The sequence below is a fragment of the Cygnus olor genome, chromosome 8 (assembly GCF_009769625.2).
Source record: "Cygnus olor isolate bCygOlo1 chromosome 8, bCygOlo1.pri.v2, whole genome shotgun sequence".
NCBI lineage: Eukaryota > Metazoa > Chordata > Aves > Anseriformes > Anatidae > Cygnus > Cygnus olor.
In genome coordinates, this window is record NC_049176.1 from 762,949 (window position 1) to 779,113 (window position 16,165).

A 16,165-nucleotide genomic window follows, 5' to 3' on the forward strand; every position below is an offset into this window, starting at 1 on the left:
ATAGTACATACTGGGGAAGGACAAAGGCATGAAGGTGACCACCTCTTTCCACTCTTTTGTTGTCCTCTTCTCCTCTCTACTTTTGGAAGAATTGCTGAAAGCACTGTCAGCAGCCACCTACCAAACAGTTGCAAAAAGCCAGAATCCGAGCTTGTAGCAAGCACTAATGCTACAGAGCCAGCAAGGGATACTACAAGATTTTTTCATAGGGCTTTTTTTTTTTTTTTCCAAATATCATATTTAAAAAAAAGTTATTATAATTCACTTTTTTCAGCTTATTTTAACTTCAGATACACTTCAAAGACAGGAAGCTGAGTTTAAAAAAAAAAAAAACTGAAATTATTACAAACCAAACCAACTTGGTTTTCAAGCACAGTGTTTCCCCATTCACAGCACAGCCTAACAAAGCCAACAGGCTAAAATTTTTTTTATAGAACAGAGTCAAAGAAGATTAAGCAATGACAAGCTAAAAATTAAAGGGGAAAATTTAAGTAAGACAGCAAATAAGAACATTTAATGGGCAACAGATTCTCTCTTCTTTTACCACAACTGTGATTTTTGTCAGTATCCTCCCTATCCCACTGCCCAACTCCACCAATAGTAAGAAAGCCTCACGGTCCCCATAAAAGAATAAAGTCTTCCATTCAAATAAAAAGATCACTCAGTTCAACAAACCTGGAAAACTACCTATACAGGACACCTCTTATTCCTTAGTTCCCTTCATTGAGAAAGATTTCTACCAAGTCTGTGTAAAAGAAGTCTGCTTTGCTTTAAATACGGGATCATTTCCATCCCAGTAAAAATATCCCTTCCCTGTCACCTGTAAAGAATAAATTTCACATTACCTACTCCCAGCTCAGCAGAGGTGCCAGAAGAAGCAACTGTTTTCTGTTTCCCCGACAACTTCATCCATCTGCTCCTAACAGATCGGGCTGCCTGAGTCAGAACACTTAGCACTTGCTGGATCTACCTAGATATTTTAGATCCAACAGCAACACTTCAGACTTTTGCCAGAAACAAAAAGAAGTCTACCTAAGTTTAGCCCAGTCACCAGGACATCTTGCTAGGGAAAAAAAAAAAAAAAGAAAAAAAAAAGAAGGAAAAGCACATTTGCAGTTGACAAACACAACTGCATGAAACAACATATCCAATACAAATCTGATTTTGCAGTGCAACTTTGTACTACAGCATGCCAGGGCTCAAGTTTTTAGGTGTAATGAGAGCAACAAAGTTTAACAAATAGCCAAAATTCGACGTGGCTAAACCGCAGGTCTTTGTAGCTTTAATGACAACAAGCTGAATTTATTAGGGAACACCCTGATCCTTATTTCTATGCTATAGCAGCATTTACTAAATGTATTTGTTTTTTAAATTAAGTAATGGAACTGAATAGCAAAGGAAGGGGTGAACACTGTAGAGTGCTTAACGAGATACAATATTTATGCATCGCTTATACCATAACCCAGTATAATTCAGAATAACTGACATAAAACATTAGTGTTATGCATTATCTTTAAGCTTTAAACTTTAAAGCTAAGATTAGAAAATCAAACCAAAACTGGCCTAAGTAGAATCACTCATATTTTTACATCCTTCCACCTTGTTTCATTGATTAACTAGCAAGTGAGTAGGTCTGACATAAATAGCCATCTGGTGTGTCTGTGCCCTTAACAGCTGTTCCCACCTTCTACTGATAACCTCCCAATTATAACTGCTCACAGGGCAAGCCTTAGGGAGGGTTGTAGGTATACAGCTGTGTTAGTGCTGAGGAGCAAAACAAGGTGAATAGGTTATAAAGGCTTCTCTGTTCTTTTTTCTGAAGCTGTGTTCTTCATTTTCCTCTTAGATGGAAAGGAAATGAGGTTTGGTTTTCCTTAAAACCGAGGTAAAAAGGATGCCTGATCTCTTTTGAGGGTAGCTACTCAATTTTGAGTTGTTTGAGCTGCTAAGATGGGCTGGTTATGGTAGGAGCTGTGAATCAATGGTTTTTGTGGTTCTAATCTTTAAATGGCTCGTCTCTACAGTTAACATTCCTTTGAAGTTTCCCAGGAGAGGTTCTAAAAGTAATGAAATAGTGCTTTATGGGCAGTTGTAAGGGGATAACTGTTCCTCTGAAAGAAGGCATTATGTTACTTAGAGTAAGTAGGCTAGGCTTGTCTCTGGGTGGCCTTAGTAAGTCAACATAGGAGGGCTTTTTCAATATTTGTTTTTAAAAAATGCAATGACTAATTATCAGTTGAACAAAAAGCTGTTAAAAAGGCTCTCAAGAATGAAATGTTCGTAGCATGTAGAACCTGATAGTATCCTTCATAAAGAACAGAGACACAGTCTAGTGCTTCTTTGAGTTGCTATTCTTGACTTTGTTGAGATATATAGGTTGAACTTCAGTAAATATAATACTGAACTTAAACAAGGGGGAATAGCCTTTTTCAACAAGCTAGCTAATACTTAGAAAGCTATCAGGAAACAAATACCCTTTTCTTAAAAAGCATAGCATAGAAGTCTTTTTTTAAAAACAAGTTCAAATTGCAGTATTTCCTTTTCTATCTCCCATTTCTAGCCTCTGTGCTTCAGGTGGGAAGGTGAACAACTTGCACTTTATATCATAAAATGTGCTTTTAGCAGAAAGTATCTGGAGAAAATGATAGCGTGGCCTAACAGATGGATACAGTAGACAATTGACTTGGCTGGGTTGTGGGGCTCTCAAAGCTGCCTCAGAACTCTTCCCAATTCTTCCAGTATAGATTGGTTAAATGTAGATCCTGTGTGCCTGGCTTTTTATAAGCTGAGATATATACATCGGTGGAAAGGTCATTATTTAGTATAATGCGTGGGAGTACAAACTACATGTACTCTTATCTGAGGTTCAATAAATAAATATGGAGTTCAACTTAAGCCCTTCAGCTTGTTTTAACTTCTATTGTAAGCTCTTCCTTATGTGAGAGATGACATGGCAACAGAAATAGCTTAGATTCAAAGCAGCTTTTTGGGGATGGAATGCAGCCATAAGTTTGGGGGAGTGTGTATATGTGCTTTACATGTGAAGTGTATATTGGGTTGTGAGGGGAGGACACCACTTAGTTCTTTGTGCATGTTGGTATAAAACTTCTCTGTTTATAGTGCTGGAGTAGATGAGGATGTTACTGCTGCTGCAACTCTTATTCCCTTAATCTTTGTTCTTCCCCTCTTGCTAGAGTAAGTAAGACCTTGATTAGATGAAAGAACTCAGTATTTGGAATTTAATTGGCCTTCCAGACTGACTTGCAAGTTCTTCATAAAACTGCCTATTAAGTTCTAACCCTTCCTTGTTTTGGATACTGTTACCTATTTGTATGTCTCCATCTTAAGAAGGTGTACAAGTTCCAAGACTGGGTAGTTGGTAATAAAAATAAATGCAAATGTCACTCTTACCTATTATGCAGATGTTGCTATTTTCTGAGGCATGTGAACACTCGGTGTGTGTGCAGCAAACTCCAGAGAATGAATGAGTGTTGTTTGTGCAGAGTGAGAACAGGACTGATGCCGTAAACTTGGAGCTGCATTTTTAGAAGGTATCATAGTGACCTTGTTACTGGTTTGTGCTTGCAGGGAGGGAGGGCTCTGCACTGACTACAGGGACAATGCCAGTAAAGCTGTTCTTGATGCTTCACCTAGCTGGGTTCTCTCTGGGTAGCTAAAAGCATCTCCATTTGAAAGTATGCGATTACTGGTTGGACTAGGTTAGTCTATCAGCCTCTCCCTAAGAGAAAATAAGGAAGACTCTGGAGAACTGACAGCTATAAAAGACACTATGCTTTTGTGCTATATTGTTGGTGCCTCAGCACCTATAGTTAGCAGATTAAAACTGTGAACTTCTATAAGAAGGTAACTGGGAACTCAGTATTTAAAGGTGAGGTGTTGCAAGTTATGGTGTTTCTAAGTCTTCCAGGAAGAAAGGAATGAGAACAGGAAAAAAAAAAAGCAGGCACACCTGAATTCAAAAGACTGTTTCCCTAGTACATCATTTCCCTAGTACATCACACTCTAATATGTACTACTGTATCAACTAGATTTGCAAAAGCAAACAGCATTGAAAAGCTTAACTTCACAGTTAACATACTATTAAGCACAAGGTGGGCCATCTTCATCTGTGGACTATAAGTTCTTTTGCATATACTTGAATATCTATTCCATAAAAATATGCTCCCCTTGGCTCTGTTGAAATCTGCTTTAGAGTTCTAGGTTTAGTCTCATCAGAACAGGCAGACTACACAATGTGACTACTTTCAAACTTAAAACTAACTTTGTGATTTATGACTTGAAACTAAAACTTCGAGCCCAAACTAGTAAAGTTCTCCCAAGTGAAATTGTTTTGAAAAGTAACAGTAGTCTTGAAATCTCCTGCATTGTGAACCTCAAAAAGAGGTGATCTTGTACTGAATTTATTATTGCTGTCTACGCAAGTATATCTCTCAACCCAGAACTGTTCCTAGCTTTAAAGACTGGTTTTGTATGTTCTCCTTATTTAAGGAAGTCCTGTTACTTTGATAGCAGTACTGTTTGAAGAATGACATCTGTATTCTGTAATGACTAGACTGAACATGTGGGGGAGAAAGCAAAGCTCTTTAGCTTTAAGAGCTTTGAAATAAGCTTGCTTTTGAATGCAGAAATAAGAACAAAAATGAAAATGTGTGATGTCTCATGGGATCTTACAATTGTAAGAGTGGGACATAAACACTATTCTTGTAGTGTGGTGATTACAGTAGCTATCTAGCTACTTATGACCTTTTCTAAAGTTTTCAAGAAATACTATGTACAGTGTCCAAAAGCAGGCTACTAGACTCCTTTTTTAAGGAAAAAGCAGGACAACTAGAGAATAAATGTTTGATCTGGTGAATACATAAAAAGCAACTGTTACATGGGTAAAATGAGGAGCTGATCATAGAATGGTTTGGGTTGGAGGAGACCTTAAGGATTATCTTAATTCCAAACCCCCTTGCTGTGGGCAGGGATACCTCCTGCTAGACCAAAGTTGCTCAAAGCCCCATCCAACCTGGTCTTAAAAATTTCTAGGGATGGGGAAAATGTTAAAATGAGGAATGTGGCTTTTTCTCTCTTAATGGACTGAAGGAAGCGGAACTATCATCTGAGTGTTTAGAACTCAATAATGACCTAAGAAGGTGGGCCAAGACGGGAACTTCTGTAACTGTGCTTGGTGAAGGTCTTGCCTAGCTTAGTGCTGATGTTATGCATTCCAAACCACAGCCTCTCTGCCATACCAAAGTACCTATGTGTTCTACTCCAGTGCAGCAACACCATGGTGGATAAATGCAAATTACTACAGCTGTTCTTTGAAGTACTCTTTACTTGATTCAAAATGGGATGGGGGAAAATGAACATTTCATGATTGTATATAACAAAGCTGATGCACACTGGCAGAAAATGCAGTTGTGCATTTGTGCAAACCTGAAAACCACTGTTAGAAAATGCACTTCTAAGCTAAAACATAATATTGGTGGCTGTATGACTTCTGTGAGGTGACTTGGTGGAGATGCATGAGTAAGGTAGTATATAGCTGTTGCTGCTTTTTGCTAGGTGAGACACTGCAGTGTAAAGCTGTTTTTTTTTCTTTAGATCAAATGTCTTCCTATAAGACTCCATCTGTGGAGGTGGGGGAGGCAGAGGATGTCTTTCTGGACTTCAGTAGACGAACCTGAATGAGGAAGCTTATTTCTAGGGAGACCTTACGTGTCTCAGCATGCTTCTTTAAGCCTCTTCAAATATAGCTGTTTATAACCTAAAGAACTGAACTTAGTAGTTCAGCGCATCTAACTGGGCACTGTAAAACAAATGTGTAAACTATGAGGGCATGCCTGTGACTACAGTATTGATGCTTTGCTAAGAGAATTAGATCTAGATATCTTTACTGAATAGTATTTTTTTTCCACCCACAGGTTAGATGTATAATGAAGATCTTGGAACAAGTGGATATACATCCTTGCTGAAGATGTCTCTTCCAAGCCAGCATTGTTCCAAAATTGTTAACCCTCCTCCACCAGAATATATAAACAATAAAAATAGTGGTTGTCAAACAAACCAACTTCAGTACTTACAGAGAGTGGTCATGAAAGCCATGTGGAGACACAACTTTTCCTGGCCATTTCATCAGCCTGTAGATGCAGCAGCACTGAATCTTCCTGTAAGAACCAATTTGGAAATGGAATATTAGTATGTGAAATATTACAAGACTTGTGAATTAGCTTAAGTTTTTTTCATGATACACCAGATCATGGAAGACTACTTTAACATGTGAACTGCTTTAATTACTCCAAGAACTTCCAGTAGAAAACTGCTTTCTCTCTGGTTTGTACCAGATGCTGCATCTTTGCTCCTTTTCCTTTCTGAGACTGTTGCAAATAAGTATTTCTGTAAGAAACATGAACAGCACTTAAATAGGTCTTTTGGAGCTTCTTAATGAAGTTTTGGAGCTTCTTAATGAAGCACTGGTTTAGCCATATTTCTTAATGCTGGATATAATGAGTATTTTCCTTTTCCTTCACTCATTTTATTCTTAATGGAAGTGGCCAACCTTTTTACATGGTAAATACTTTTTATGATGGAACAGCAGATCTGATTGATCCTAAGATAAACAGGCAAATTTAGATTCAGTTTGATGTAGAGAAGTAATTACAGTTTAACTTTAAAGTGATTTGGAGATCTTGCTCTAAAGCTTCTAAAGGAATTAAATGATTCTGCAAAAACAGGGAAGAAAAAGGAGATACGGTATAATCATACTACAGTAGTAGAATATTCTTCTAGGAAATGTAAGGTCATGTTTAAATTCCTGTCCCTGTTCTGTATTGCCCTGTGACTTTGCCAGGTACGAAAGCATGACTTAACACATTCCTGGACAGAATAGAATGTCTTGTGACAAGCTAGATATATTTAGACTCCAATTTTGGATCACACCAGCTTTTTCTGTCAAATGAAGACAGTGAAATGCTACTGTGTCAATTATCAAATAGCCTGGAAGGTACTGCTTTTGGTAAATGAGTAGAAAGATGTGAAATAAAACCATGGCAAGGTTACTTCAATTCTTCATTTTCCAGCTTAATGAAATGTATTTAGTTCTCTCAAATCTCCAAGACTAACTCTACTAAATTATTGGTTCTGTTTAGGCAAAAAAAAGCCTTTACCTGCAACTGTTTCTTATGAGAAACTCATTTGGTCAGTTTGTCCAAAAGCAAAGTGACTTTGTGTTTTCTTACCTTTTTTTCCTTCTTGGAAGGAACTGCCACTTATGGTTAAAATTAGAGGTAATTCAATCAGAATTATGGCAACAAATGCAGCTGGCCTCAGGCCTGTTCTGTCTCTCCGGATTTCTAAGCCAGATGTTTGTGTTCTGAAAGTATGTATTAGTTCACTCTCCATACAACAAGCAAAAAACTGGCTTCATGGCAAGGATGGTGAAGGCATTTGACTCATTTGCCTTTCTTCTTGTTGTTAGAATACGCAGAGTTGATGATAGTCATTAGTTGCATTATTTAAGTTTTCCTGCCATTGCTTTGGTAAACAAGTCTGTGCTATGATGTATTTAGCTTTCTAATTTCACTGAAACAAATTGTTAGGATACCTTTAGAAGCCTTGTTTAACAGTAACTTTACACAACTGCCATGTGTATGCACATTTAGCGGTGATATTCTTATCCTGATTTCTTAAATACAGTGTTAAGAGTTGACTTCATAATCTTAATTACAGGCTTACAGCAGTGCTGCTGACACAATCACAATAGTTCATGTTCCTATTGCATTTCAGTCTTCTTCCATCCTCACTAGACTCTCCCTGAGAGGAGAGGCAATATGACCCAGTAGATAAGTATTTGATAAGCGACAGTGAAAACTTGGCTGCTTCTCCATTTTTGTCAGCAACTAAGTCATTGTCTGTCTTTAGATTTTTTTCCCTGCTCTGTAAGTCGGAGTGCTACTTCAAGTAAATGGCCTTAAGATAGCAAGTATATACTTTTCATAAGTACTACTACAAAGAATTGTTTCCACAGAGTCCAGAGCTATATTTGGAGTTTTGAACACTCTTGATCTTATGTGAAAGAGTGAGGAGAAAATAGAAGGTGAAGAGTTCCTGAATGCATCTATGGTACCTATGACTACAGTGCAAAATTTCAATTTAATAAAATATTCCAACATAATGAAGTTCTTCTCTTGCAATTTACCTTTTGTAACTGTCAGATTCTTCATGTCCTAATATTTAAGAGATTTGTTATGTGACTAACTCTTTCAAAAACTACAGGATTACTACAGTATTATAAAGAAACCTATGGACCTGAGCACAATTAAAAAGCGTCTGGAACATAATTACTATGCAAAAGCAGCAGAATGCATTGAAGACTTCAAAACTATGTTCTTGAACTGCCACATATATAACAAGGTACGTGAAACACGACCATCTCTTACTAGTAACCAATGATAGTGAATACCAGCCAATACTTACAACCTGCATGCTCCTTGTCAATGTCTTCAGGTTTTTTTGATGCTAGTTGCTTTGAAAAGGAGGAGGGCTTTGTTCCTAGGTTTAACTGAAGACATAAGTGAAGCCTAACCTGCTGTGACAACAACTGAATGCACAGTCTTTACTGCAGAAGTATTCTGTTGGCAAAATTTCTAGGTTTTGTTTACACAGCTCCTGAATGGCCCAATGTAAGAGCTAAACAAGTTCAAGGCCAGCTATCCTGAGCTATGCTCCACTACTCTATCAAGTTTAGATAAGCTAACCTAACTTGAAGTGTGAGCATCTGCCTGAGCTTGGATGTTTGTTGGCTGTGCCTTAGTATCATCTTTGAGCTTCAACAGCTTCCTTCAGAACACAGGAATAAAAAAGGTGCAGCTCTGCCCCCTTTTCCCTTTGCTAAGGGAAATATGTGGACATATGGTAAGGAGGACTGTGCGCAGGGACAGTGGGGGGAAAGGGTCTATTATTTCAACAGGAAAGCAACTTCTATTAGTGTTAGAGGGCAGGGATGGTAAGTACCTGTCTGGTACTGGTGGCTTGCTTCAATTTGGTCAATATAGACTATGGTTAGTTGAAGAGGTAGCATTTTATTGCAGCAACTTCTCCCGCACTCAGAATGTTACCAACTGTATTTTGCAGCCAGGTGATGACATTGTGTTTATGGCCCAAGAACTAGAAAAAGTGTTTATGCAGAAAATAGCACAAATGCCACCAGAAGAAAGACTACTGATTCCCAACAAAGGAAAGAGAAAAGGAAAGTCATCAGTAGGTAAGGACTATATATTGAATTGTTAACATATTAAACAAGCAAAAGCTGGGAACAGGGAATCCTCTAACTCACCACATCTCAGTCCTGGAGTAGTCATGATGCTCTCCACCTTTCCCAGAACATATCAGACAAGCAATAGTGTTATGAAGCTTTAGCAGATTCAGTGCAGCCATAATATTTTCATACGTACTTTTTTCTACTAATGAAATATATTTGAGAAGGAAAAAAGTCAGAATTGGCAACTTCACCAGTAGTGTAATAGCACAGTTTCACAGGTGAAATACTCTTGCCCACAAGAAGGAAGATGCAGTCAAGGCATCTCAAACTTATGAGGAAATTATGTAGTAGGTGCTTCAAGCTATATTGGGAAGCTTAGTTAAGAGTTCAGGAGATAAGCTGCAACTCACTACTCATCATCGACTTTGTCTTTAATTGCTCTTGTAATTTCCTTCACTACCCTGAAAAATGTTTCACTTCTACAAAGTGCTTGCTTCAGCATCTAATTTTTAACACTGTTAGAAAAATATTATTACTAGAAGTAGGACTAGTAGCGTTTTGAATTGTATGTGCATCTCTATGGATGAATTTGAGGACATGAGGACATGTAATGTAGTCTCCCAAATGGGCCTGAAGGTACTGCTGTCAGTTGCTGGATGTATGCTAGTGCTAATGGAAGGATGCTGTGCCTTAGAAGGAGCTTGTAGCACTTCTTCATTTTGATACCTCTTAATGATTATTTGACTTCTCATAGCTGTTGAGCAGTGACTTTTAGCTCACTTCTTACTGGTCCAGCTAACAGATGTTCTTACAACTTTGCGACTATGCAACTCTTCAGTGTCTCATGTTTACTTCATTGCCTTCTTCCTGCTGTTAGTGATGTTGTGGTCCTTGCTACTGCAAGTGTCTGAAACAAATTTTTTCCAAAATAGCGTTGCTGCTTGATAAATCTCTAGTTTTTGCCTCAAAGTAAACTTGAGGAGCAACACTATCTTTCATAGTGATCTGTTAGATGAGTATGGAAAATCTGTGGATAAATTGATCCCTTCATAAGAATTTCTGAATGGGATTAGGAGGAAGACAAGAGTGTTCAGCTGCCTTCCTACTCATTAGCTTGAGGGGAAATTTCAGGTAATTCATAACCTTGGCAGAATATTTTCATTGAACAGGTAGAAGTGGCTTCCAAAAAGTCTTCTGGGAAATTTGATGGAAGCTGAACTAGCTTTTTGGTTCTCAAATGACTGCAATAATTTGAGATAAATTCATAATACTGTCTTTCTGGTATTAAAGCTGTTTAATACCCCGATCTGCTTTACACACAAATGTAACTTGAACAACTTTTGATATTTTTTAAGCACTTGATTTTCATGTGTATGTAGAAAATGACTTAATACTTTCTTGGCAAGAACTTTTTAACAACATGGGGGGTTTACTATGATGTCTCTTTAATCTCCATTCTGAAGTTAATCCATGGTTTTCTTGAAGCCAAGTATCCATAACCTGGCACAACAATCTAGCTGATGGGGCAAGTAGATAAGGACAACAATGTTGCTATATGTAATGCTTTTGTATAGCTTGGGTGTAGTTCTATTGAAAACTGTCTAGTATGATCATGAAAGAAATTAACTGTCATATTTAAAGCATAACTTACAACTTTGTTTTAAAATAACCAGAAATTCAGCAGCCCAATCCTAGGACCTCAACTAAAGAGAGCACAATGCAGAAACAAACTGACAGTGGTGAGCAGCCTCCAGTGATGACTGAAGAGCTACAGCAGGTTAAGCTAACTCCTTTGTCTGCAGCTCAGCTGACTGCTTCAATGCCAGCTGCAGTCCCTATAACAAAAGTAAGTTGTCTCAAATAACTTTCAGAAAGGTATTGAAATTACTGCTCCAGGTAATAACAGCAAAACCAAAGTAGCCATGCTTATAGCAGTGTCTTTTCAAAAACTTCTACTGTGATAGAAGATATCTAGAAGACTTAGATCACTTATTCCCTGATAAATAACAGGGCTAGTACTAATTTTCAGAAATATGCAGAAACTGGGATGACTGCTTGGTAAGTCTTTTAAATATGGTTTAAAGACTGTTTCTTTCAAAGAAACAAAGTAAACTAAGATGTTCATTCTTAAAGCATATTTCATCCTTCTGCAGGTTTCACCTTGATTTAAAATTGTTCTTTCCTTGTGGCCTAAATAAAGGCCTTAGTAATAAAATAAAGCTTTTTCCTAAGTTCTATTAACTTCTAATTTCTTCAGTTTAAACCAAATGCTTGAATCCCCCAAATAGCATGTTTAACTATTTGGGAAAGGTGTTTGTAGCCCACAAAATCAAATTCTTATATGAATTGTATGTGAACAGCAACACTTTTGATCAAATAGGCTTGTAATGGATTAGCTTTATTTATCCTCCTCCAAGGAGGAACAGGCATGCGCACCAGGCTTTCCAAGAGGATTTTTACACATTTACACTGAACAGCTTGAACATAATGGCAAAGCACATGCATCTCTTCCAAACCCAATACAACCCAGGGTAAAAAATAAATGACAAACGTGTACATAAATCCCTCTGCTAGGTTTAAAATAAAGTCACTTTCTATTCCCATGGTGTTCATCTTCTGGGTATCTTATAACTTACTATCTTCTTGGAGTTTTCTTGATTGGTTAAAAGCTACCCACAACCTACCTACTTTTCTTTCCCATACATTTCAGATTGAGCTTGGCATTGGCTTGTAATGCCTTGTAGGCTCAGTATAAACTTGTGGATATAACAAGTTATTCTGGTTTCATTAGCTGTAGAAGTTTTGAGACACTCTAGATTTTCTTGTGTAGTCTCAAAGCTGACCATTCTCTCGCTGTTCTGGATGCATGTATTTTAAACTGCAAAATCTTTTTTCTAGACAAAAAAAGGTGTGAAGAGGAAGGCTGATACTACAACTCATACGACTTCAATATTCAAAGCAAGCAGTGAATCTTTGGCAATGTTTAATGAAAGTAAAGCTATTAAAGCATGCAGAGGTGACAACGAATGCATGATACCAAATAAGCTTCTGAAGAGGGACTTGTCAGATTCTCAACAGTCACATGGATTTCTTAAAAAAAATCAGTTATCAGAACAACTAAAACATTGTAATGAAATCCTTAAAGAAATGTTTTCAGAGAAACATTCAGCATATGCGTGGCCCTTCTTAAAACCTGTAGGTGTTGCATCCTTCTCACTTGGTGAGGAACAAGGGATCACCAAATGTTCTACAGACCTAGGAACCATAAAGGTAAGGGAACTGGGCAATTTGCTTAAATCCAGTGTCATTACTGTAGCTATTTTAGTCTTAGTTGAAGAGGTGCCACAAAAGCAGCTTCTGGTTTGAAAGAAATAATGGGCATAGATTCTATGTAGAGCTCCCTCTTCCAGGAAGCCACAACTTAATACAGAAAGTCTGTCTCATTGTGACTATGTGCATGCTGCCTAATCTACCTTGAAAAAGCTAATTAAAGGTGTGGTGGGAATTACCCTTCTCCATGAAGTGTTTCCAAGCAGGCTGCTAATAAAGCATATTAAATAGCCTTTAGTCTGCCTGCACGATGCTGTTGCTCTTGCTCTATAAAACTGCAGTTTTCTAATGCCTGCTTCTGTCTGAACCTCGAAGTCCTTGGAGTGCCCTGGAACCTCAAACACTGAATATCTGTGACACCTTTTTTACCTTTTCTGTGAAAAGGATCCCTTCTAGAAGATACTAGTGGCAGTAGCTTGCAAATACTGGGTAGATCCATTGGGGTTGAATTATTTACTGCAGATCCACTGTTGTACAGAGGTACTTCTAAAGTTAACCACTAAATGTGTTTAATTTCCTTTCCTCTAGAAAAAAATGGATAACTTTGAATACAGAGATACACAAGAATTTGCCACAGATGTTAGGTTAATGTTCATGGATTACTACAAACGTAATTCTCCAGACCATGAAGCAGTTGCTATGGCAAGAAAACTTCAGGTGAGTTATTGTTTAAGTCAGATTTGAAACAGAATAGGACTAAAGATACCCTTGGTCATCTTAAGTCCCGATGTAGCATCTACTAATGTTACTAACTACTATGTTGTGTAGTTCTAGAAAACAAGCAGCAGCTTCACAATGTTTTGAGAAGTGAGCATCTATTTGCTGTTCCTAAACCTCACTCTTTAGGATGTTTTTGAGATGCGCTTTGCCAAAATTCCTGATGAACCTGCTGCAAGTGTTTCTCTCCCACTACACACAAGAGAAGTGAGAAAAGTTTATTCTAGTGACAGCAGTAGTGATGACTCGTCAGAAGAGAAGTCATCTGAAGACTATGAGAAGGAGAGAAGAGTGCACCTTGCAAAGCTTCAGGAGCAAGTAAGCATTAGTAGTCAGTGTGTGGTTGCTGAGTTTAATCTCTCTGATAGCGCCCTTGCAATTGTCCATCCTAGAGCTTAGCATTATGAATCAGTATTTACAAGACTCTAAGGAATACAGATGACTGTAATACTAAACTTTAGCCCTGTTTGGAAGCACTTGCAAAGATTTTTAATCTGCAAGTGAATAGTGCCTCAGCAACTACAAACTGTTTTTACTAAATTATGAGTCTAGTGTTCTTGCCTAGCGTCTTCTCAGATGAGATTTGTTTTGAACAAAAATAAGACTGTTGCCATGATACCATGGATGAGAGCATCCAGGTACTCTGTACGCAGCTTAGTGGCATGTGATTCTAAATGTCATTTGCTTCATGTGGTTGAAGAGCTCTGGTCTTATGCTCAATGTTTCAGGGTGTGCTAGTTGCTTTAGGTAGTCATGAATATGCTTTTACACATCTTAAAAGCAAGTCATTAAATTCTACTTGAGAAAGCTCACTATGAAATAAAACCAAGGAATTTCATGCTGATGCCAATAGCATGGCTTTGTTTTACTGGCTAATAGTGGTCTTGCTTTTGCATGAGCATATCACTCTAAACTGCTGCTGTATCTACAATCCAGGGAGAAAATTAGCATTTGTTCTTGCTAGTTTAGTTTTCAGTATTTACCAGAGTAGTGCATATCCTATGAATCTATGAATATAGGCCTAAAGATAAATACTATTGAGAAGGCTCTCTTGTAGAATTTTAGTTGAGTGGGGTTGAATTCTAGTTCTCATTGTTCATTCATCTTTGTAATCCCTATGAGATTTAAACAGACTTCTTAGGTTTAGGTCCTTCTCTGAAGCTTAGTTCATGTTCCAGCTAGCCATTTCATATCACAAAATAGCTGAGGTTTACGGATTAAAGAAGCCCAAGCCCAACTCAAGATAGCAAATACAGGTATTTGGGAAGCACATGAATGCTTAAATTAAAGAGAAGCTGCTGCGTTACTCCTACAGTGTTTTTTTTTGCTCTTCATAGTATGCTGGAAGACATATGCTCTTAAAAATGCCTACATAAAATAAGTAGCCTCATCTTCTAAATGCTTAGTCTGTGGCTTTGTTTAAAGAGTAAGATGTTTGGTGAAAAAAACACTAGAAAGCAAATACTACTAGTATCTATTTGGATGCCACAAGCCTCCTGAGATTTATAGGAACAGTTCATAGCTTTCTACTATGTTACTTAAGACTCAACTTTTTGTTTTGGTAGCTTAAAGCCGTTCACCAGCAGCTACAGGCTTTGACCAGAGCATCCTTACCTAGACTGAAAAGGAAAAAAGGGAAGGCTAAAAGGGAAAAAAGGAAGAACAAGGCAAAATCTAAAATAAAAAGCCTGATTCAAAAGAAGAAAGACCTAAAACACAAGTCAAAGGAAAAGCAGTCTTTAAACACGTAAGTGTGGGGGACTTGTGTGGGTGTTAAATTATTTTAAACTGCTGTTACTGTGGTATACTTCTTGTTGCAGTCAACCAAAGAAAACCACGCAGCAGGTCTTGTTGGCACATAAGTCAGAAGATGATGGTGCCAAGCCTATGAATTATGATGAAAAAAGGCAGCTGAGTTTGGACATAAATAAACTCCCTGGAGACAGGCTGGGGAAAGTAGTCCATATAATACAGTCAAGAGAACCTTCTCTGAGGAACTCTAACCCTGATGAGATAGAAATAGACTTTGAAACTTTAAAAACTTCAACACTCAGAGAACTAGAGAAATATGTGGCAACCTGTTTGAGGAAGAGACCAAGAAAGCAGCATGGTATGTAGCATAAATAATGCTTTAAAAAGATCTTATTAGATCAGTTTTCTGTTTTGCTGCAATGTTAACTTCTGTTCTATGTACAGCTAACAAATCAGTGAAGTCAAAAGAACAATGTAATTCTGAGAGGAAACAAGAGTTAGAGAAGAGACTACTGGATGTCAATGGTCAGCTGAACCCGAAGAAAGGAAACTGCAAATGTAATGTGACTCTCATTCATTTGCAAAGAGCTTAGTGTTGTGCCTGTGTACTCTTATGCTGTTGGGGATTTTCTCTTCAGAATATTTGGGTCTTAAGCTTCCCCTTGTCAGTCTGAAGATTGTTCCTAGGGTGTCACAGCAGCAAATTAGACAGGACAAGTAACTTATTGAAAACATCTGCCTTATTTCTTGTACCTAATCCTTTATTAAGGTGAAGATGGTAAATCTTGCTTCTGCAGTAGAAGACAAGACACAACAATGGAGCTGGTGAAGTTCATGTCAGGCATGCTATAGCTGATGGCCAATGGTATACTGAGAAATCCAACTAAAGACTTATCTCCACCCCTGATCCTATTCTTCTGGATTAGATGGCCAAAGCCTGGCCCAGTGCATTCAAGTACCTTAAAAGGCTAGTATGGATTGAATAAATTTGGTATCAAAGCTGTTTCTTTAAAGAAATAAGCAATACCTGTCACACCAGCACTTTGATATGAATCTTACAGTTGTTTGGTTTTGATCCCTTCACAGCGTAAGACACTG

At 37.8% G+C, this 16,165-nt stretch overlaps 1 protein-coding gene across 15 annotated transcripts in view; it reads left to right on the forward strand.

Moving 5' to 3' along the window:
- Positions 1-1,673: 1,673 nt before the first annotated feature.
- The window catches only part of BRDT (bromodomain testis associated), a 30,221-nt gene continuing 15,729 nt past the window's right edge, over positions 1,674-16,165 (forward strand). For 4 of the 15 annotated variants that reach the window (XM_040565488.1, XM_040565487.1, XM_040565486.1 and 1 more), the window contains exons 1-11: positions 3,263-3,889; positions 5,934-6,178; positions 8,284-8,421; positions 9,142-9,271; positions 10,942-11,114; positions 12,167-12,538; positions 13,127-13,255; positions 13,445-13,633; positions 14,881-15,062; positions 15,136-15,425; positions 15,512-15,625. In XM_040565488.1, the coding sequence (XP_040421422.1) occupies positions 5,939-6,178; positions 8,284-8,421; positions 9,142-9,271; positions 10,942-11,114; positions 12,167-12,538; positions 13,127-13,255; positions 13,445-13,633; positions 14,881-15,062; positions 15,136-15,425; positions 15,512-15,625 (1,957 nt within the window). In that variant the 5' untranslated portion in view covers positions 3,263-3,889; positions 5,934-5,938. Of the gene's footprint in view, positions 1,782-1,826; positions 1,886-3,253; positions 3,890-5,933; positions 6,179-8,283; positions 8,422-9,141; positions 9,272-10,941; positions 11,115-12,166; positions 12,539-13,126; positions 13,256-13,444; positions 13,634-14,880; positions 15,063-15,135; positions 15,426-15,511; positions 15,626-16,165 lie in introns of those variants that run through there. The other 11 variants (XM_040565492.1, XM_040565490.1, XM_040565489.1 and 8 more) reach the window with 7 other exon arrangements.